General features: G+C 50.2%; 1 protein-coding gene across 1 annotated transcript in view; it reads left to right on the top strand.

Moving 5' to 3' along the window:
* The first annotated feature begins 8,379 nt into the window (after nucleotides 1-8,379).
* LOC142582712 (neuronal acetylcholine receptor subunit alpha-10-like) overlaps nucleotides 8,380-16,441 on the top strand; it is a 62,255-nt gene continuing 54,193 nt past the window's right edge. Inside the window, exon 1 of the mRNA XM_075692676.1 lies at nucleotides 8,380-8,543. Coding sequence (XP_075548791.1) covers nucleotides 8,456-8,543 — 88 coding nt within the window. The 5' untranslated portion in view covers nucleotides 8,380-8,455. The remainder of the gene's footprint in view (nucleotides 8,544-16,441) is intronic.

Here is a 16,441-nt window from a genome sequence, read left to right as displayed (position 1 = left end):
GAGAGCCTCCTCACGTTGCCCTGTTGCGCCGCGCTCTCTTGACTGACGGTCGTGGAGGCGAGACCCGTCCGATGGTACTGCTTCACTCTTGGGTAACCGTGTTTGCCATGGCGTCTGCGAGCGCTAAAACTTGCAGCAAGACTGTGCCGTCTTGTGTGCGCAGCTGTGATTTTGCCGTTGGCTCGTGTGGCCCGCGGTACTATTTGGATCCGACTGCTGGTACGATCTGTTGGGAACTCGGCGCTGACGCCCGTGGTTGTACCTGGGTCGCAAGCCCCAAGGGTAGCGTTGGCCTGGCGGCCTGGGGTACAACTGGAAGCATCCGAAGGTCCCGGCAAAGCATGAGTCGACTGGTAACAACGAAACAACTTGTTTATTTTAACATCGCAAAGAGTTGGTGGTCAGGTTTGACCGAAGTAGAGAGACGGGAGAGCACTTCACTCAACGGAAGAAATCGGAGCCCTCCTCTGGCGTCCGGGGGCAGCTGTTTTTATACTCTCGCAGTTGAGGGCAAGAAGGAACCCCTCAAAAGACGAGCACGTGAATGTACAATGGGCTAATGGTGACGCACACTGTCGTAGCGATGCCGTAGCACCAGGTCGTGGCGCTGCGCACGATCTCGTAGCACCTGGTCGTGGCGCTGCGCAGCACACTGTCGTGGCGCTGCGCAGCATACTGTCGTGGCGCTGCGCAGCACACTGTCGTGGCGCTGCCGGTCGGACACAATGACTGTAACGAGAAGATGGTCCCTGCTTTGGCATCGCCTGTTTCGGGCACAATGACTGGAACGAGATCCCTGCTTTGGCATCGCCTGTTTCGGGCCCAATAACTGGAAGGAGATCCCTGCTTTGGCCTCGCCTGTTTCGGGCACAATGACTGGAACGAAATCCCTAGGCGGTCGCCTCGCCGCAGACGCGCCTGGAAACACCTGGCGATGAGTGTTGCGGTGACGACGATCGGGCCAAAATGTCCGCCGCCCCGCCGCCGTCGCGCCGGCAAAACCACGTGTCGCAGGCGAAACGCAACAGACCGCCCCGCCGGGGAAAGGAGATCCCGATGGACAGGGGACTGCATCCGCTGTCCGGAGGGATGTCGCTCGATGATGCTCATAACCGAAGTCGGGCGTCCCTTGACGTTTCTTGAGCGCAGCGCACAGAGAAGGCCTCGTTCTCTCGTTCAGGTTCGCACGGGACACTGCAAAGTGACTTCGGGAGAGTTCACATTTTTGTTCTCGTTCCCGGCAAGCGTTAGAACTACGCTGAAAACTCAACCGCTCAGTCAGCAAGCACGGCACAACCCTCACTAAGCCCTGCCAGGCTCTTTCCCCTTTTTATACCACTGCCTAGTTCCTTACAGTAGTCTAGCATCACTCAGAACGCGTCCACAAATTGAAAAATTGCACTAGAAAGCATATCATCACTTTGAAACACTAAACAAAAGCAATATGTTAAAAAAAATCCTGCCTCAGGAAGAAAAACATCAGTAACAAACAATTTTGAGGCTGATTCCTACGTTAGGGGCTTCGACTTAAGCCATCGGCGTTACCGTTGAGACTCCCCTTTTTGTAACGCACCTCAAAGGAATATTGTTGTAAAGCGAGGCTCCAGCGCAGGAGGCGGCCATTTTTGGGAGAGATGGTCTGCAGCCATTGGAGAGGGCAGTGATCTGTCTCAATGATAAACCTCGAGCCGGCTAGATAGCATGACAATTTCTGAACGGCCCACACGAGACATGCACACTCTTTCTCGGTGGCGCTATACGCCTGCTCACGACTGGTCAGCTTACGACTAGCATACAGGACGGGGTGTTCTACTTCTCCATTTTCCCGTTGGCACAGTACAACGCCCATGCCTCGCTCACTAGCATCGCACTGAACAATGAACCCTTTTGTATAGTCTGGCGATCGTAGCACAGGCTGGCTTGTTAGGGCACTCTTTAGGGCGCTAAAAGCTCTTTCCTTTGTCTCGTCCCAGACGACTGTTTGAGGCTCTGTCTTTCTTAGAGCATCCGTCAGGGGAGCCGCGATATCAGAGTACCTAGGGATGTACCTCTGATAGTAGCCGGCGACACCTAAGAACGACCGAATATCGGTCTTTGTGCGCGGTTGCGGAAAGTCTCGCACAGCGGCCACTTTTATTTCAGAGGGGCGGCGACGACCCTGACCAATCACGTGACCGAGGTAGACAACCTCGGCCTGTGCTAACTGGCACTTAGGAGCCTTGACTGTCAAGCCCGCTTCGCGCAGGCGGGTTAGCACTGCCCGCAAGTGTGCCATATGCTCAGACCAGGATGCGGAGAATATCGCTACGTCGTCTAGATACGGTAAAGCGAATTCTTGCTGTCCCCGCAACACTTTATCCATGAGACTTGAAAAACAGTATGGCGCGTTCTTCAAACCAAAACTCAACACTTTAGGACGGAATGTTCCCATTGGTGAAATGAACGCCGCATACCTACTAGCCTCTTCTGTAAGTGGAACCTGCCAATAACCCCTGACAAGATCTAGGGTGGAAATAAACTGAGCGCTACTAACTTTCTCAAGGCGCTCCTCGATGTTAGGGATCGGATAAATTTGATCCTTAGTGATGGAATTAAGCCTGCGGTAGTCGACGCAAGGACGAGGTTCCTTGCCCGGTACCTCAACTAAAATCAAAGGGGAGGTATAATCACTCTCACCTGCCTCAATAACACCGAGCTGTAGCATTTTCTTTACCTCAGCCTCCATAATATCGCTCTGGCGGGGTGACACCCGATACGCCTTGGATCGTACTGGCTCCGTGGAGGTAAGTTCTATATCATGAGTAAGTACAGAAGTCCTACCAGGCCTCTCAGAGAACAGACCTTGAAACTCTTGTAATAGCTGGTGTAGTTCGGTTTTCTGCTCAGGCGACAGCGGTGCTTTACTGATAAGGTCACTAATGACTTGACCGGTGTCTTCCCTGTTCGTCACTGAGCCTAGTCCCGGAAGCTCGACCGGAAGCTCTTCAGGAACGTTTACCATCATGCACACCACTGCTTCCCTTTGTCTATAAGGTTTGAGCAGATTACAGTGGTAAACTTGCTGTGCTTTCCGCTTTCCTGGCAGACTTACCACGTAGTTAACGTCCGACAGTTTCTGAACAATTCGTGCTGGGCCCTCCCACTGCACGTCTAGTTTGTTGTTTAGCGATGTGCGCAATATCATGACCTCATCGCCAACCTCAAAACGACGGGCCCTGGCTGTCCGATCATAATAAACCTTGGCCCTCTGCTGGGCCTTTGCCATTGCTTCACCTGACAACTCCTGTGCCCTTCTTAAGCGTTCGAGGAGCTTAAGCACGTACTCCACCACGACTGGGTCGTCGCCCCTACCTTCCCATGATTCTCGAAGCATGCGAAGCGGAGATCGAAGCGAGCGACCGTACACCAGTTCAGCTGGCGAAAACCCCGTAGCCGCATGCGGCGCGGTCCTTAAAGCAAACATCACCCCAGGCAGACACAGCTCCCAGTCAGTTCGATGTTCAAAACACAACGCTCTCAACACGCGCTTCATGACGGAGTGGAGCTTCTCAACGGAATTCGACTGTGGGTGGTACACTGAGCTGTGTAGCAGCTTTACCCCACACCTTTCGAGAAAAGTTGTCGTCAAAGCGCTAGTAAACACTGTGCCCTGATCTGATTGGATTTCCGCAGGAAAACCAACTCGCGCAAATATGGACAGTAGTGCATTGACTATCTCAACTGAGCTGAGTTCTTTAAGCGGCACTGCCTCAGGGAACTTTGTCGCTGGGCAGATCACAGTCAAAATGTGTCTGTACCCCGTGGCTGTTACCGGCAGAGGTCCCACAGTATCAATAACGAGCCGTCTAAAAGGCTCCGTAATGATAGGTACCAATTTCAACGGCGCCCTCGATTTGTCCCCTGGTTTGCCCACCCGCTGACAAGTGTCACATGTCCTTACGAAATGGTCTGCGTCCCGAAAACACCCTGGCCAATAGTACTCTTGCAAGAGACGGTCCTTAGTTTTCTTAACTCCTAGGTGTCCGGACCACGAACCCCCATGTGACAAGCGCAACAGATCCTGACGATAGCATTGAGGCACGACCAGCTGATCGAACTCCACTCCTCTTCGGTCTAGATACTTCCGGTACAGGACTCCACCTCTTTCCACAAAACGCGCAGTTTTCCTGGCGATACCTTCTTTGACATTGCAGCGCACGTTTTCCAGGCTGCCATCCTTTTTTTGCTCGGCTATCAAAGCCGTCCGGCTGACTTTTAGCAACCTATCAAGTCCGTCTGACGTAGGCGCGATGAGCAAATCAGTAGATAGCTCTTCTAACTTTCCCGCGTCGGGATTTTCCTCTCCAGTATCTGGCGCCTTCAACGCTACAGACTCAATTCTATTCTGTTCGGGCGTGCTCTGAATATCAGCTTGCTGCGCCTCTGACCCTTTTTCGTTGTTTGATAACGTCGGCCCCGCAACTACCGCCTTTGCAGCGAGCTCCCGAACCTTCGATCTGGTTAAGGCCTGAACACTAGCTTCACCAAACAAAAGCCCCTTCTCGCGCAGGAGGTGATCGGACCTGTTTGAAAATAGGTACGGGTACTGGGGTGGCAGCATAGATGACACTGCCGCCTCCGTCTCAAGCGCTCCGAAAGGTCCTTCAATAAGCACTTTTGCTACCGGCAGACACACGCTATGAGCTTCCACGGCTTGCTTGATCCACGCGCACTCGCCCGTGAACATATGGGGTTCTACGTAAGACGGGTGAACTACATCCATCGTAGCTGCGGAATCGCGAAGCACTCGGCACTCTTTCCCGTTTACGAGGAGGTCTCGCATGTAAGGCTCGAGAAGCTTCATGTTCTCGTCAGTGCTGCCTATTGAAAAAAACACAACTTTTGGTGTTGTTTCCGGACACTGCGCCGAAAAGTGACCCGGCTTCTGGCACGTATAACACAAGCGCGCTCGCCTCATCTCGAACCGCTTTCTGCGTTTGGCTGCCGCCGTCTCTTTACGTTTGGTCGGACTGCTTTCGCTCGCATCCGCACTACGCGTGTCCCCCTTTAATCTCATGGGTGTGAACTTTGGCCTCTCAAACTTCGAGCCAAATTCACCCTTTTGACCGTCCTTAGCTCCGCGAGCCCGACGCGTCACAAACTCCTCGGCTAGCTCAGCGGCTTTAGCCACCGTACAAACGTCTGGCCTATCCAAGACCCAGTATCGCACGTTCTCCGGTAACCGACTATAAAACTGTTCTAGCCCGAAACACTGCAGAACTTTATCGTGGTCACCAAACGCTTTCTCTTCTTTGAGCCACTCCTGCATGTTCGACATAAGCCTATACGCAAACTCTGTATATGACTCACTTCTGCCTTTCTCATTTTCCCGAAACTTCCGACGGAACGCCTCCGCAGACAGCCGGTACTTTTTTAGCAGACTCGATTTTACTTTGTCGAAATCCTCTGCTTCCTCTCTATCCAAGCGAGCGACTACGTCGGCCGCCTCGCCGGGTAACAAAGTGAGCAAGCGCTGTGGCCACGTTTCCCGAGAGAACCCCTGCTTCTCGCACGTTCGCTCAAAGTTAACCAGGAACAAACCAATGTCCTCTCCAAGCTTAAACGGCCGCATCAGGTCAGTCATTTTGAACAATACGCGTTCTCCTGCACCGTGTGCCTGACTTCCATTACGAGCGCGTTCCATCTCTACCTCGAGACGCTTCATTTCCAAAGCGTGTTCGCGCTCTTCTTTTTCTTTCTGCTCTTTAAGTTCGCGCTCCTGTCTTTTTGACCTCTCCTCAATAGTCTCAAGGCATTCCGACAGCTCGTCATCCTCAGCCTCTAACTCAAGAATAGCCGTTATCAGTTCCGGTTTTCTTAGTTTGTCTGAGACATCCAGACCCAACTCTCTTGCAAGCTCCAACAATTTCGGTTTGCGCAACGACTTCAAATCCATGGCTGCTCTGAATGCTGCTTTTTCTACTGCTTACTATTGTCTTGCCGCAAACTAACCCGGCAGCAACGACAACCACAATTACCAGCTCTGTTTCTAACACTAACAAAAGCCTGGCAAAGCTCAGAAGAAGAAAGTCCCGCACTCACCAAACCTCGCAGGCAGGAATTCCGCGCAGTCGTTCCGCTGCAGGCAACCAGTCGTCACACAGGGCTCGTTGCACTGCTCCCGGATCGTCGTTGAGCTGCTCAGCATACTGTCAACTGCATCTCTTTGCTGCTGGCCTCCGTTGTCGCGATCTCGCCGCTGGCAGACCGTTGTTTGAAGTCGTAGGCGATCTCACCGCTGGCAACCAGATATTTGGATCCGACTGCTGGTACGATCTGTTGGGAACTCGGCGCTGACGCCCGTGGTTGTACCTGGGTCGCAAGCCCCAAGGGTAGCGTTGGCCTGGCGGCCTGGGGTACAACTGGAAGCATCCGAAGGTCCCGGCAAAGCATGAGTCGACTGGTAACAACAAAACAACTTGTTTATTTTAACATCGCAAAGAGTTGGTGGTCAGGTTTGACCGAAGTAGAGAGACGGGAGAGCACTTCACTCAACGGAAGAAATCGGAGCCCTCCTCTGGCGTCCGGGGGCAGCTGTTTTTATACTCTCGCAGTTGAGGGCAAGAAGGAACCCCTCAAAAGACGAGCACGTGAATGTACAATGGGCTAATGGTGACGCACACTGTCGTAGCGATGCCGTAGCACCAGGTCGTGGCGCTGCGCACGATCTCGTAGCACCTGGTCGTGGCGCTGCGCAGCACACTGTCGTGGCGCTGCGCAGCATACTGTCGTGGCGCTGCGCAGCACACTGTCGTGGCGCTGCCGGTCGGACACAATGACTGTAACGAGAAGATGGTCCCTGCTTTGGCATCGCCTGTTTCGGGCACAATGACTGGAACGAGATCCCTGCTTTGGCATCGCCTGTTTCGGGCCCAATAACTGGAAGGAGATCCCTGCTTTGGCCTCGCCTGTTTCGGGCACAATGACTGGAACGAAATCCCTAGGCGGTCGCCTCGCCGCAGACGCGCCTGGAAACACCTGGCGATGAGTGTTGCGGTGACGACGATCGGGCCAAAATGTCCGCCGCCCCGCCGCCGTCGCGCCGGCAAAACCACGTGTCGCAGGCGAAACGCAACAGTACCGTGTCGGCAGCGGCGACGGCCTCATAATTGGGGAGATGAGGCAACTCAGTAGCCGCGTGGCGCGCAAACAAGACGCGCTCTGGATTTCTCAAGACGATCTTGACAAACGTGGCATTGCTAACATTTATGCTTGCTCATGACACCGTTCTTCTTCGCTGACCGAAGCGAATATTTGTTTCGCGCTGCTGTTTCTGTCGCGGCGTTCGCAAACCATGTGCGAATAAAACGTTCCAGGCCGATGATAAAAAAAACTTTAAGCGAACGATTTACAAAGCCGGTGGCTTCTTCGTGCATGCTTCCGTTGACGAAGCAGACAGCCGTGATGCATTTATTCAGACTGCTGTCAAGCCTCTGACGTCCCGTCCACCTAGGATGCACCGAGACAATGTCTTTGTCATGCATACGTCTTTTCTTTCTGCAAATTCCCCAACCAATTAAAACTCGTTCCTTCCGCAGCTGTGTAACCGTCTTACATAATCGTTATTACTATCACGAGAAATGTCGATGACCGAGCGACACGCTCACATCTGGTCCTCGGGAAGGTGCACAACGCTCGGCCTGCTCAAAAGGGGAGGAGGCGGGAAGCGCGCAGGAAACGAAGGCAGAAGATTTGCAAAGCGCGCTAAAATAAAAGAGATAAGAAATCAGAACACAAACAGATTCACTGGAGCAACTGGACAATTTCTGCACCTGAATCTAACCAGACGAGCGTTTTCTCACTCCGCGTCTCATTGCGCGCTTGACGAATGCGGCCATGGCGGCCGGGTGTCGAGCCCACGACCTGGTGAAGCAGAAGAACGCCATAGCCCGCAGTGTCTGCGTGGCAGGCACACTCGCATCCCCATCTTTTGCTAAGAAGGCGCGAAGACACCGCATACACTGCGTTTTTTGCAATGCCGTTTCTCAGTGTCGATCACCGAGGATGTGTTGCCGCCCACGCTGAAGCTACCGTTTGTGAGGAGCCATAAGATCCTATACTGACAGCGTCAATTAAGGTTCGTGCGCGTTCCATTTTTCAGGTTGGATAGTGAGATGAAAGAAGAGAGCGATGCAGAAGAAAGTGTTGATGGCCAATGTATTGCGCGGCTAAGCTAAAGATCAACAACACGTACTGAAATCTGAACTGCAGATACAGGCAAGCGCCTTACGTGTGGCTTGTGCTGGAAAAGAAAGGCCACGACATTCTTTGCCAACTCGTTTTTGATCTCGCCTCGCACAACGTAACTCTTTTGCATCTCCTTTTGCAGGTCGAGCTTACGGCCGCGAGCAACACGGCGAAGTGGCGCCAGGGAGGAAGCTGATGACGTCATCCCGAGGATGCTGAAGGAGCCAGAATGAAGTCTCCCTTCAGGAGTCCGGGGCAACGCAGCCAGCCCGCCCAACCATGGAGTGCTGCTGTGCTGTGGCTGCTCCTTCATTTCGGTGAGCTAGTTCCTCCAGCAGTACGGTAGTTCCAGCCGCATTACACGTAGTTTATTAAGTGCGACATCACGAAAAGTTTGACTACTAAATAGCCTGCCATCGCAAAGTCGTAGCTGAAAACAAAAGCGAGATAACTCTATATATAAAATAATACAAATATTCAAAACCTCTCACAACCGCTTACAAGAAAAGAAACGCGCTACACGCACTCTATAAATATCCTAAGAACTTGACATAGATTTGCGAATGTGCATCAACCATGCGTAATAATGAGTCAGGGCATGACCTTTGAAAAGTATGAGCAGTCTGTTGAAATAGTTTGCTTCTCAGCAGAGCGCATAAAAACGTCACTAACGTAGAAAACTTATCACGGAATTAAACGTTATCATGACAGCTACAATAGCTGGCTGGTGCTGTAGCAGGGCGCGAAGAACGCTCACTTAGGAAGGCGTTATGATTACAAAAAGGCAGAAATGAAAGTCTCTTCATAATAAAGAAGGCTCCATTCATTATTGAGTTCGGAAATGCTATTGGGCATCGGAGGATGCGACGGGGTAGGAGAGGTGACCAGTACAGGGACACTGGTGTCGTTGGAGTGGAAGGTGACTTCACAAGGTATATGCATCAGGAGCCACGATTCTCCCCGAAGTGTTGCGTTAGACCCATTCTTATGCAAGAAATGGCCCCTAGACTTCAACACGCGGCGAGCACATTGGCACTGCGGTGAAACCAGAGGCCCGAGATAACAATTCCCGATAGTGGCCCACAGTCGAACAGCGCCATAACGGCAACCATTCACTTCGTCAAAGAGGCCAAGTCACTAACCGAGTCAAGCAAAGTTGCAAATTGTAAGAGAAGTTTGGAAGCCCGTGCGAGTTGTTTCATCACACCACCTCTGTGCGTGGAGATAGGATTGTGTAGCTAGTTTTATGCGATCGATCCTCCAAGTCCAGAAACGCAAGCGGGCATGATGCATTGTATGGTTTAAAGGGCAGCTTGAGACTCTATTAATGGATTACCAGCTATCACGCTCCTAAGCCTGGCTTCGGACCTTTTGTATTACGCTCTATTAACTAACCTCATGATTGGTTTCGTTCTTTGAATATCCGTTGTTACTTAGAGCGAATTTTAACGGCATACTATTACAGAGCTGGCTGATAGCTAAACCGACCTAATGAGCTCGACACTACGGCAAATTTAGAATGTCTAGTCCCGAACACCTCAACTGCAAGGCGACGTTACGCAATTCGGGCACCACTGCAATTACTGCTGCAACTAGTAAAAAATAATGTAGACAAAAAGAAAAGGACAACTACTTGAACTTCTTCAGAAAAGCAGCGTTTGTTTTTTGAGCACGTGCTCAATAAAGAAGCTTATCCTGAGCTTGTAGCCACAGACGTTTTCTTAAAGAAAACGCATATACGTATATGCTTGTATATCTTGTGCAACAAGTCGCATGAAATATACGTTTAATGAAGCCCCGTGTAGTTTGTGTTTTTCTATTATAATTATTTATAGCAGGTTTTTTTCCTGCATAGCAACCATTTCTGTACGACATTGCAGTTCTATATTACTCCTGAGAAAGACAGCATTCTGATTATATTATTCCTTAAACTGATATGATTCTGACAGAGCGCATAGACAATGATAGATGATAAGTGGTTTTCGATTCCCTTTCTCGCGGCTGTTAAAACTATCAAAGTGTGATCAGTTAAGTTAAATAGCCTAAAACACATCACTGAATATGGTTGTTTGCACTGCGGAATTACTGTGACCCGTCACCGAGGAAGGAAGTTCATAATGCAATTTCAGTATGAAAACCTGCACCTAGAGAGCGTGAATCGAAATCACAAACACAAGCATGGCGTTAGTTAAGGAAATTCTGGGCAGCTTGATGCCTCGTGAATCGCTTAAGCTGGAGCCCGCGTACGAATGAGTTTTAATGAGTCCCCATGAGATTTTTCAGGTCGATGTCTCTCGACAAGCCCCGCTAACCTCTAAGGCGCGCCGCATAATCATCTCGACAAATTTCTTGCTTAGAACAGACTTCGCGATCTCACAAGGTCATGGGCGTCCTGCAACGTAAAGCGTTCGTTTATGTCAACGTGTAATGAAAAAAAAATATTCGAAAGAAAAGAGGCCTACGTTCATCTGCTTAAAGTAAAACTCACTTCCATTTACACAAAACAGAAAATGTCAGTTCACCTAAAATTCAGGCATGGTCATCTAGGTATTAGGACGGTACGTGATTTTGTTAAGTTTTGTTATGAAATACTTTTTCGTGTATACTCTTTTCTTTATTCTTTAATGGCTTTTTAAAGACAACGTCTTTTTTTGTCGACTTCAGGTCGATTTGGGGGTTCGTTGTATCTGAGTATATGGCCACTTTCGCCTCGTCAAATAAGACAATTTGATGCCTTCTAGTGCACGTACGACAACGAAATTAAGCTTTGGAACGCAAAAAACGCACGGAGTTAACGTAGAACTATGTGTGGAGCAGCAATAAATCGTAATTAGAGCGAAAACTCAGAACTTAAATCCAGATGCACGCCTTCAAACTGCGGGCGCCTAAAACCGGCACCGTAAGTGTGGCTTGACTCAATGAGAAATATGGGTCGATCCCGGAGATAGTGCGGTCTAAAGATAACGTAAAGGTTAAAAATTAAATTATGAGGTTTTACGTGCCAAAACGACTTTTTGATTATAAGGCACGCCGTAGTGGAGGACTCCGGAAATTTCGACCACCTGGGGTTCTTTAACGTGCACCTAAATCTAAGTACACGGGTGTTTTCGCATTTCACCCCCATCGAAATGCGGCCGCCGAGGTCGGGATTCGATCCCGCGACCTCGTTCTCAGCAGCCCAACACCATAGCCACTGAGCAACCACGGCGGGTGAAAGTAAAGGTTAAGTAAAGGGCTGTATGTAATAGTAAGATGGCACTAAAGCAGGGTAACGCGGCCTAGATGAAGTTAAAGCGACTAAACAACGGTTGACATCGAAGAAAGAAAAGGCCACCACATGGTACGCTAACACAACCCCGAAACCCTTGTTTTTCTTCGATGCCAACCGCTGTTGAGCCCTTTTTTTTTTTCGCATTTTTGGTTGTGAATATAAGATGTAGTACTGTAAATACGACAGGATGAAGACACTCCTGGCAACGTAAACGAAATGCCCATCCAACGACACTTATGCCCTCTCAACATCTTCTCAATACTATAGAAGCATCGTTTACGGGATTAATGCACACAATTACGCTCACATTAATGTCACGAGTCATTCATGAAATGATATGCTGAAATACTGCCGCGTATTCACATATCAATTCGAGCCAGCGACAAGTAAATATTTTGAGCTTTTTCGGGCGGGGTTAGTTCAATGCATGGGGACACCGTGGCGCCTCCTGTCGCACAACATGCTGCGGCATGAAAGGTCGCGTTCGCCATGAAATGTCGGGCCAATCGCACACGCACGTGGAAGGTGCAAAAGAAGGCGTTCTACTCTATCTCGAATTTTTCGTGTTCGATTTTGCGCAGACAATGGCACCCTGTGTGCAGATTCTTCAGGGACAAAGGCCTGAATTCACGAAGCAATTATTCTGTTAAAGATCAATTGGTAAGGAGAAGCACCAGTCAATAGCAACAGGGAACCCATCATCAGTGAAGGCGGCCGACCTGTGAGAAACAACTTTTAGGAACGAAAAGCTTGGTGAATTCGGCTCCCTGGGTCCGTATCTCCTGAGTGATAGGAGTTGGGGTGCCTGCCACTCATGATAGCAATCGGCGCGGTAAGCAGTTGATTGTCACGTCAGTAGCCAATCGCGGAGGGCGTTTGCGAAAGAGAAACGCTGATAATAAATTGACGAGAGCTGTCGGTGGGCGCTTTATGTAGAATTGCTGACCATTACAGCAGCATGGCGCAAACATAGAAACTAAGGCTAGCCGCGACAGGTACACTCTCCCTCCGCGATTTTAAAAACTCAGCTGGCACAATCGGATGAGTTTCACTACGTGGCTTGTTGCCCTCTCCGGCTCCAAAAAATACGGGCGTTGGGTACCGCAGCTACGCAGTGCATACATATCGCGTACTCGCGCTATTGCTGTTATACTCGCGCTATTGCGTATACTCGCGCTATGCTGCCCGTTTCCCTCTCATTGTTTCTCTCCTTTTTCCTCGTCGCCTGTTCCATCGCTTTCAAGAAGCCTTACCCAACTTGCTCGTTGGACCTCGCTCAAGTATCTTGCGCAACCACCGCTCAAGCGCACTGAATACGCTGCCCACTGCCGCACAATAGAATCTTCCACTCGGCGGACCATTGTTGTCGGAGGGCTTTCCAAAAGAGGGCACCAAATTTTCAGCACGATTGAAGCACATTTGCAGACTTCCCAGACCTCGAAACGAATGAAAGTTCCTCGCCTTTTGTGTTATCAATTCCAGGGTTTTCTTCAATTCACCTATCATCCACCATTCTAGTCCTATTGGGGAACGAATGCATGCAAATACCAGTTCAAAAAAGGAAAAGGTAAGAACACTGTGGGCTTCGAGTGAGCATTGCTTCGCGACGCACTCGCATATAAGCCACCAGCGAAAGGCGAAGAGCTCACCGAGTAAGAATCGTGCTCGCAGAGAGAGAGAGAGAGAGAGAGAGAGAGAGAGAGACTCGGGAAGGCTGCGTTAAATTCCTTCGCAAAGCATCTGGCGGCCTCCTTATGGCGGGTAGTGCGGCGCTAATCTGTCAACGTCGCATTAAAGCGCATTCCTGCAGGAGCCGATAAATAGGACTCATTTCGATCCTCCCGCCCGCCGCCTCCGTCTCCTGTCGAAGTCCTGATGGGCTGCCGGTGAAATGAAGTCGTTGCTGCGCTTCCTTAAAGTACCTTGCCTGGCAAGCCGCCTTTTATGTTTCGCCCTATTATCTCACGGTGTTAAAGAAGAAAAAAAGTCGGAGATCCAGGCAGCGCATTTTTTGTCCTTGTTGGCATTTACTTTAAGAGCGAAGGAAGTGGAAGCTTTTAGTTGTACTAACGCGATAATCTGAGAGGGAATCTACGTGTCCGAACTTTTCGAGCCGGAAATTTAATATCGTTCCACTGTTTCGAGAACATTTTTCCCCAGTGTTGAAAACGTTAGAGAAATCGACACGAACTTTTTCACGTTTTTGGCACACACCTAAGAACCAATAACATTTTTTTTTCTTTGTTCAGTAGGACATTCTGCGTGGTGCTCATTTCACACAAGCTAAACAGCTTCTGTTGCCAGGCTACTCTGTACAGATGAAGATCAATAGAGAGTATTTGTGGCATGGGAGCCAAATTTCACAGACGTCTTCATTTGCAATGCTCTTTCCCATTGGCTGGCCGCCTTCCTAATAATGTGTCCAACATCAGGATTGGCAGAAACTTTCTTTTACGGATAATCTTAGCGTGAGAGCTATTGCTGAACACGAGCCAAGACCCGTATTCACAAAAAGCTGTTCAGCTAGAATTGTTCGTAAGAGCGAATTCCAATTAATGCTGATGTTGGACATAATATTAGTGAAGGCAGCCAGCTAATCGCGAAGAGCACTTACCAACGAAAGGCTTTGTGAATTCCGCTCCAGAGCCCGTATCCACAAAACGTTCTTACGCTAAAAGAGTTCGTGCCATCCAATAGGGATGTAGGACATATTATTAGCGAAGGCAATCAGTCAGTAAAAAACAGGATTTACGCATGAAAATCTTTTTTGAATTCGGCCCCCGATTCTTTTTATCAAGGCGCACGTTCCACACAGCGCCCATTCCATACAAGCCTGTGTAACAGAACCCGTATTGACAAAGGGCTCTTACGAGAATTGTGCCAAAGCGCAAATTCTATAGCCAATCCTGATGCTGGACATATTCTTAGCGAAGGCGGCCCTGCCAATCACAAAACACCCTTACAAGCGAAAAGCGTCGAAATCCGCCCCGAGAGGTGCAGGCACAGACTCGCTGCGAAATAAGCAGTACTTCCGCCGATGGTTGACGCAAGGAATGAATTTTATCGCAGAGCAACACAATCTAGAGTATTAGTACGCTTCCTTAACCCTATGCTATGCGAGTGCATTCTCGAGGGGCAACAGAAACGGAATTTAATAAGGAAGTGCAAGCGACGACGTCCCGCCGAACTAGACGCTAATCAGTCAATTAGGATGCCACTCTCGCGGGTCCTCCTTTTCCAGCGCAGCTGTATACCGTTCGTTAAAGCCCGCGCGCGCACGCAGTAAGGCCGCGACGAGAGAAACACCAGGCCGAGGGCTGCCTGCGTTAATCGAGAGAGAGAGAGAGAGCAACACCTCCGAGCTAAAGCTGATCCAAGAGCGTCGTCCATTCCTATATCGAACCCAGCCACGAAGCAAGCAGGCCTCGCAGGTCCTTCTGCTCTGGCTCAGCCTTCAAGTCCCCAATCAAGTTATCGCGGCTCTAATACCTTTTCTCGGATCGGCTGCTCTGGCTCGCCCCGCCGACGACGCGCTGACTTGCCCGCGTCTGCTTCCTCCTACCAAAGAGCCCAGCAAAGGGAGTTACGAAAACTGAGAGAGAGAGAGAGAGAGAGAGAGAGAGAGAGAGAGAGAGAGAGAGAGAGAGAGAGCTTTCTTCGAATGCCACACTTATAGTCCGCCCGGTCGCCGCCTTTACGCCACGCAGTTACCCATTACTCCTTCCTTTTTCCCTTCTTCGTCCCTTCTTCCCGCAATCTCTGGCGGTGACGGCAATTATCCGGCTCCGTTATTTCGCCGTCCGTTGTTTTGTGTGCACTGTCTCTCGTCTTGTCTCTCTCGATTTTGTACGTTCGCTCGCTTGTTTCTGCCTCCCTCCTTTTGTTTGGGCGTCTATCTCTCTCACCGGCCCGTTCCGAATCCATTCACCGCTTGGAGAGCGAGCGCGTCGGCGGCTTTATCGGCGCCGATAACGACCGGATCTTGCAGAGCGCGTAGAGGATGGCCACCCCACCGCTGCCGCTACCACCGTAGAAGGAGGCTGTTCGGGGCGACGCCGCGGACTTTGGCGTCGAGCGCTGCTCCTATAGTTGTCCCGCCCAGCTGCTTGTTCTGTGCAGCCTAGCGCGCGGGGCACGGAACATCAGCTCCGAGCGTTCTTTGTGTGGCGAGGCCAAAGGTATATAGTTGACGCGCACTTCGAGCAAGCACTGTAGCTGTTGAGAGGATGTATGTGAACTGAACATTGAGCAATTGAATTGCTCTAGAGAAAATGCAAATGTCGAACTGGCTAGGTCGCTGGCACTACGTTAGGACTAATAACGAAGTAAGATGAATGGCGCTTGTACGAGCATCAGCATGCGCGAATCTTTCAAACTTTCTGTAAAGCGAAGCTTTCTTTGCCTCTTCCTTCAACTTCCCCGCTGCTGCTGCTGTCTTGCCGAATAGCTCACACACGGAACAGCACTCACTTTAGTACCCCGACAGAAGTGCTGGCTGCTGGCATTGTTTCGTGCGGAATTACCCAGTTCATGCAGCAAATGGTACCTAAACATTCTCGCTGCAAGAGTATACGTCATCAAGAGCACAACTCCTTTTCTTAAGCCAAATCTTAATATGCATGCGTGCCCGGGATTTGGCGTTTCTGCTTGGTCGTTCTCTCGCCTAGCGAAGTGCAGTTTATCATGGCACTGTCTCCAGGATCTAGCCAGCCTAGTCTTCGCGCCGACCATAGAGACAATGTCATAGCAAAGTGGGCCAATCCCAGAGAATGTACAATGTGTGGTCACGTGGTACACTTGGGTGGGAGTCACCGCGTCTTGCCCGGCCGGCACGTAACCACTGTGGTGCAAAACTCTGCATAATAGAATCAGTTGTATGGCATTTAATTAACTGTTTCACAAAAGCTTCGTGTCTCATATGTTCGAACGTGTGTGTTGAATTTC

Source organism: Dermacentor variabilis, chromosome 5 (genome assembly GCF_050947875.1).
Source record: "Dermacentor variabilis isolate Ectoservices chromosome 5, ASM5094787v1, whole genome shotgun sequence".
NCBI lineage: Eukaryota > Metazoa > Arthropoda > Arachnida > Ixodida > Ixodidae > Dermacentor > Dermacentor variabilis.
This window is presented reverse-complemented; position numbering and strand designations above follow the sequence as displayed.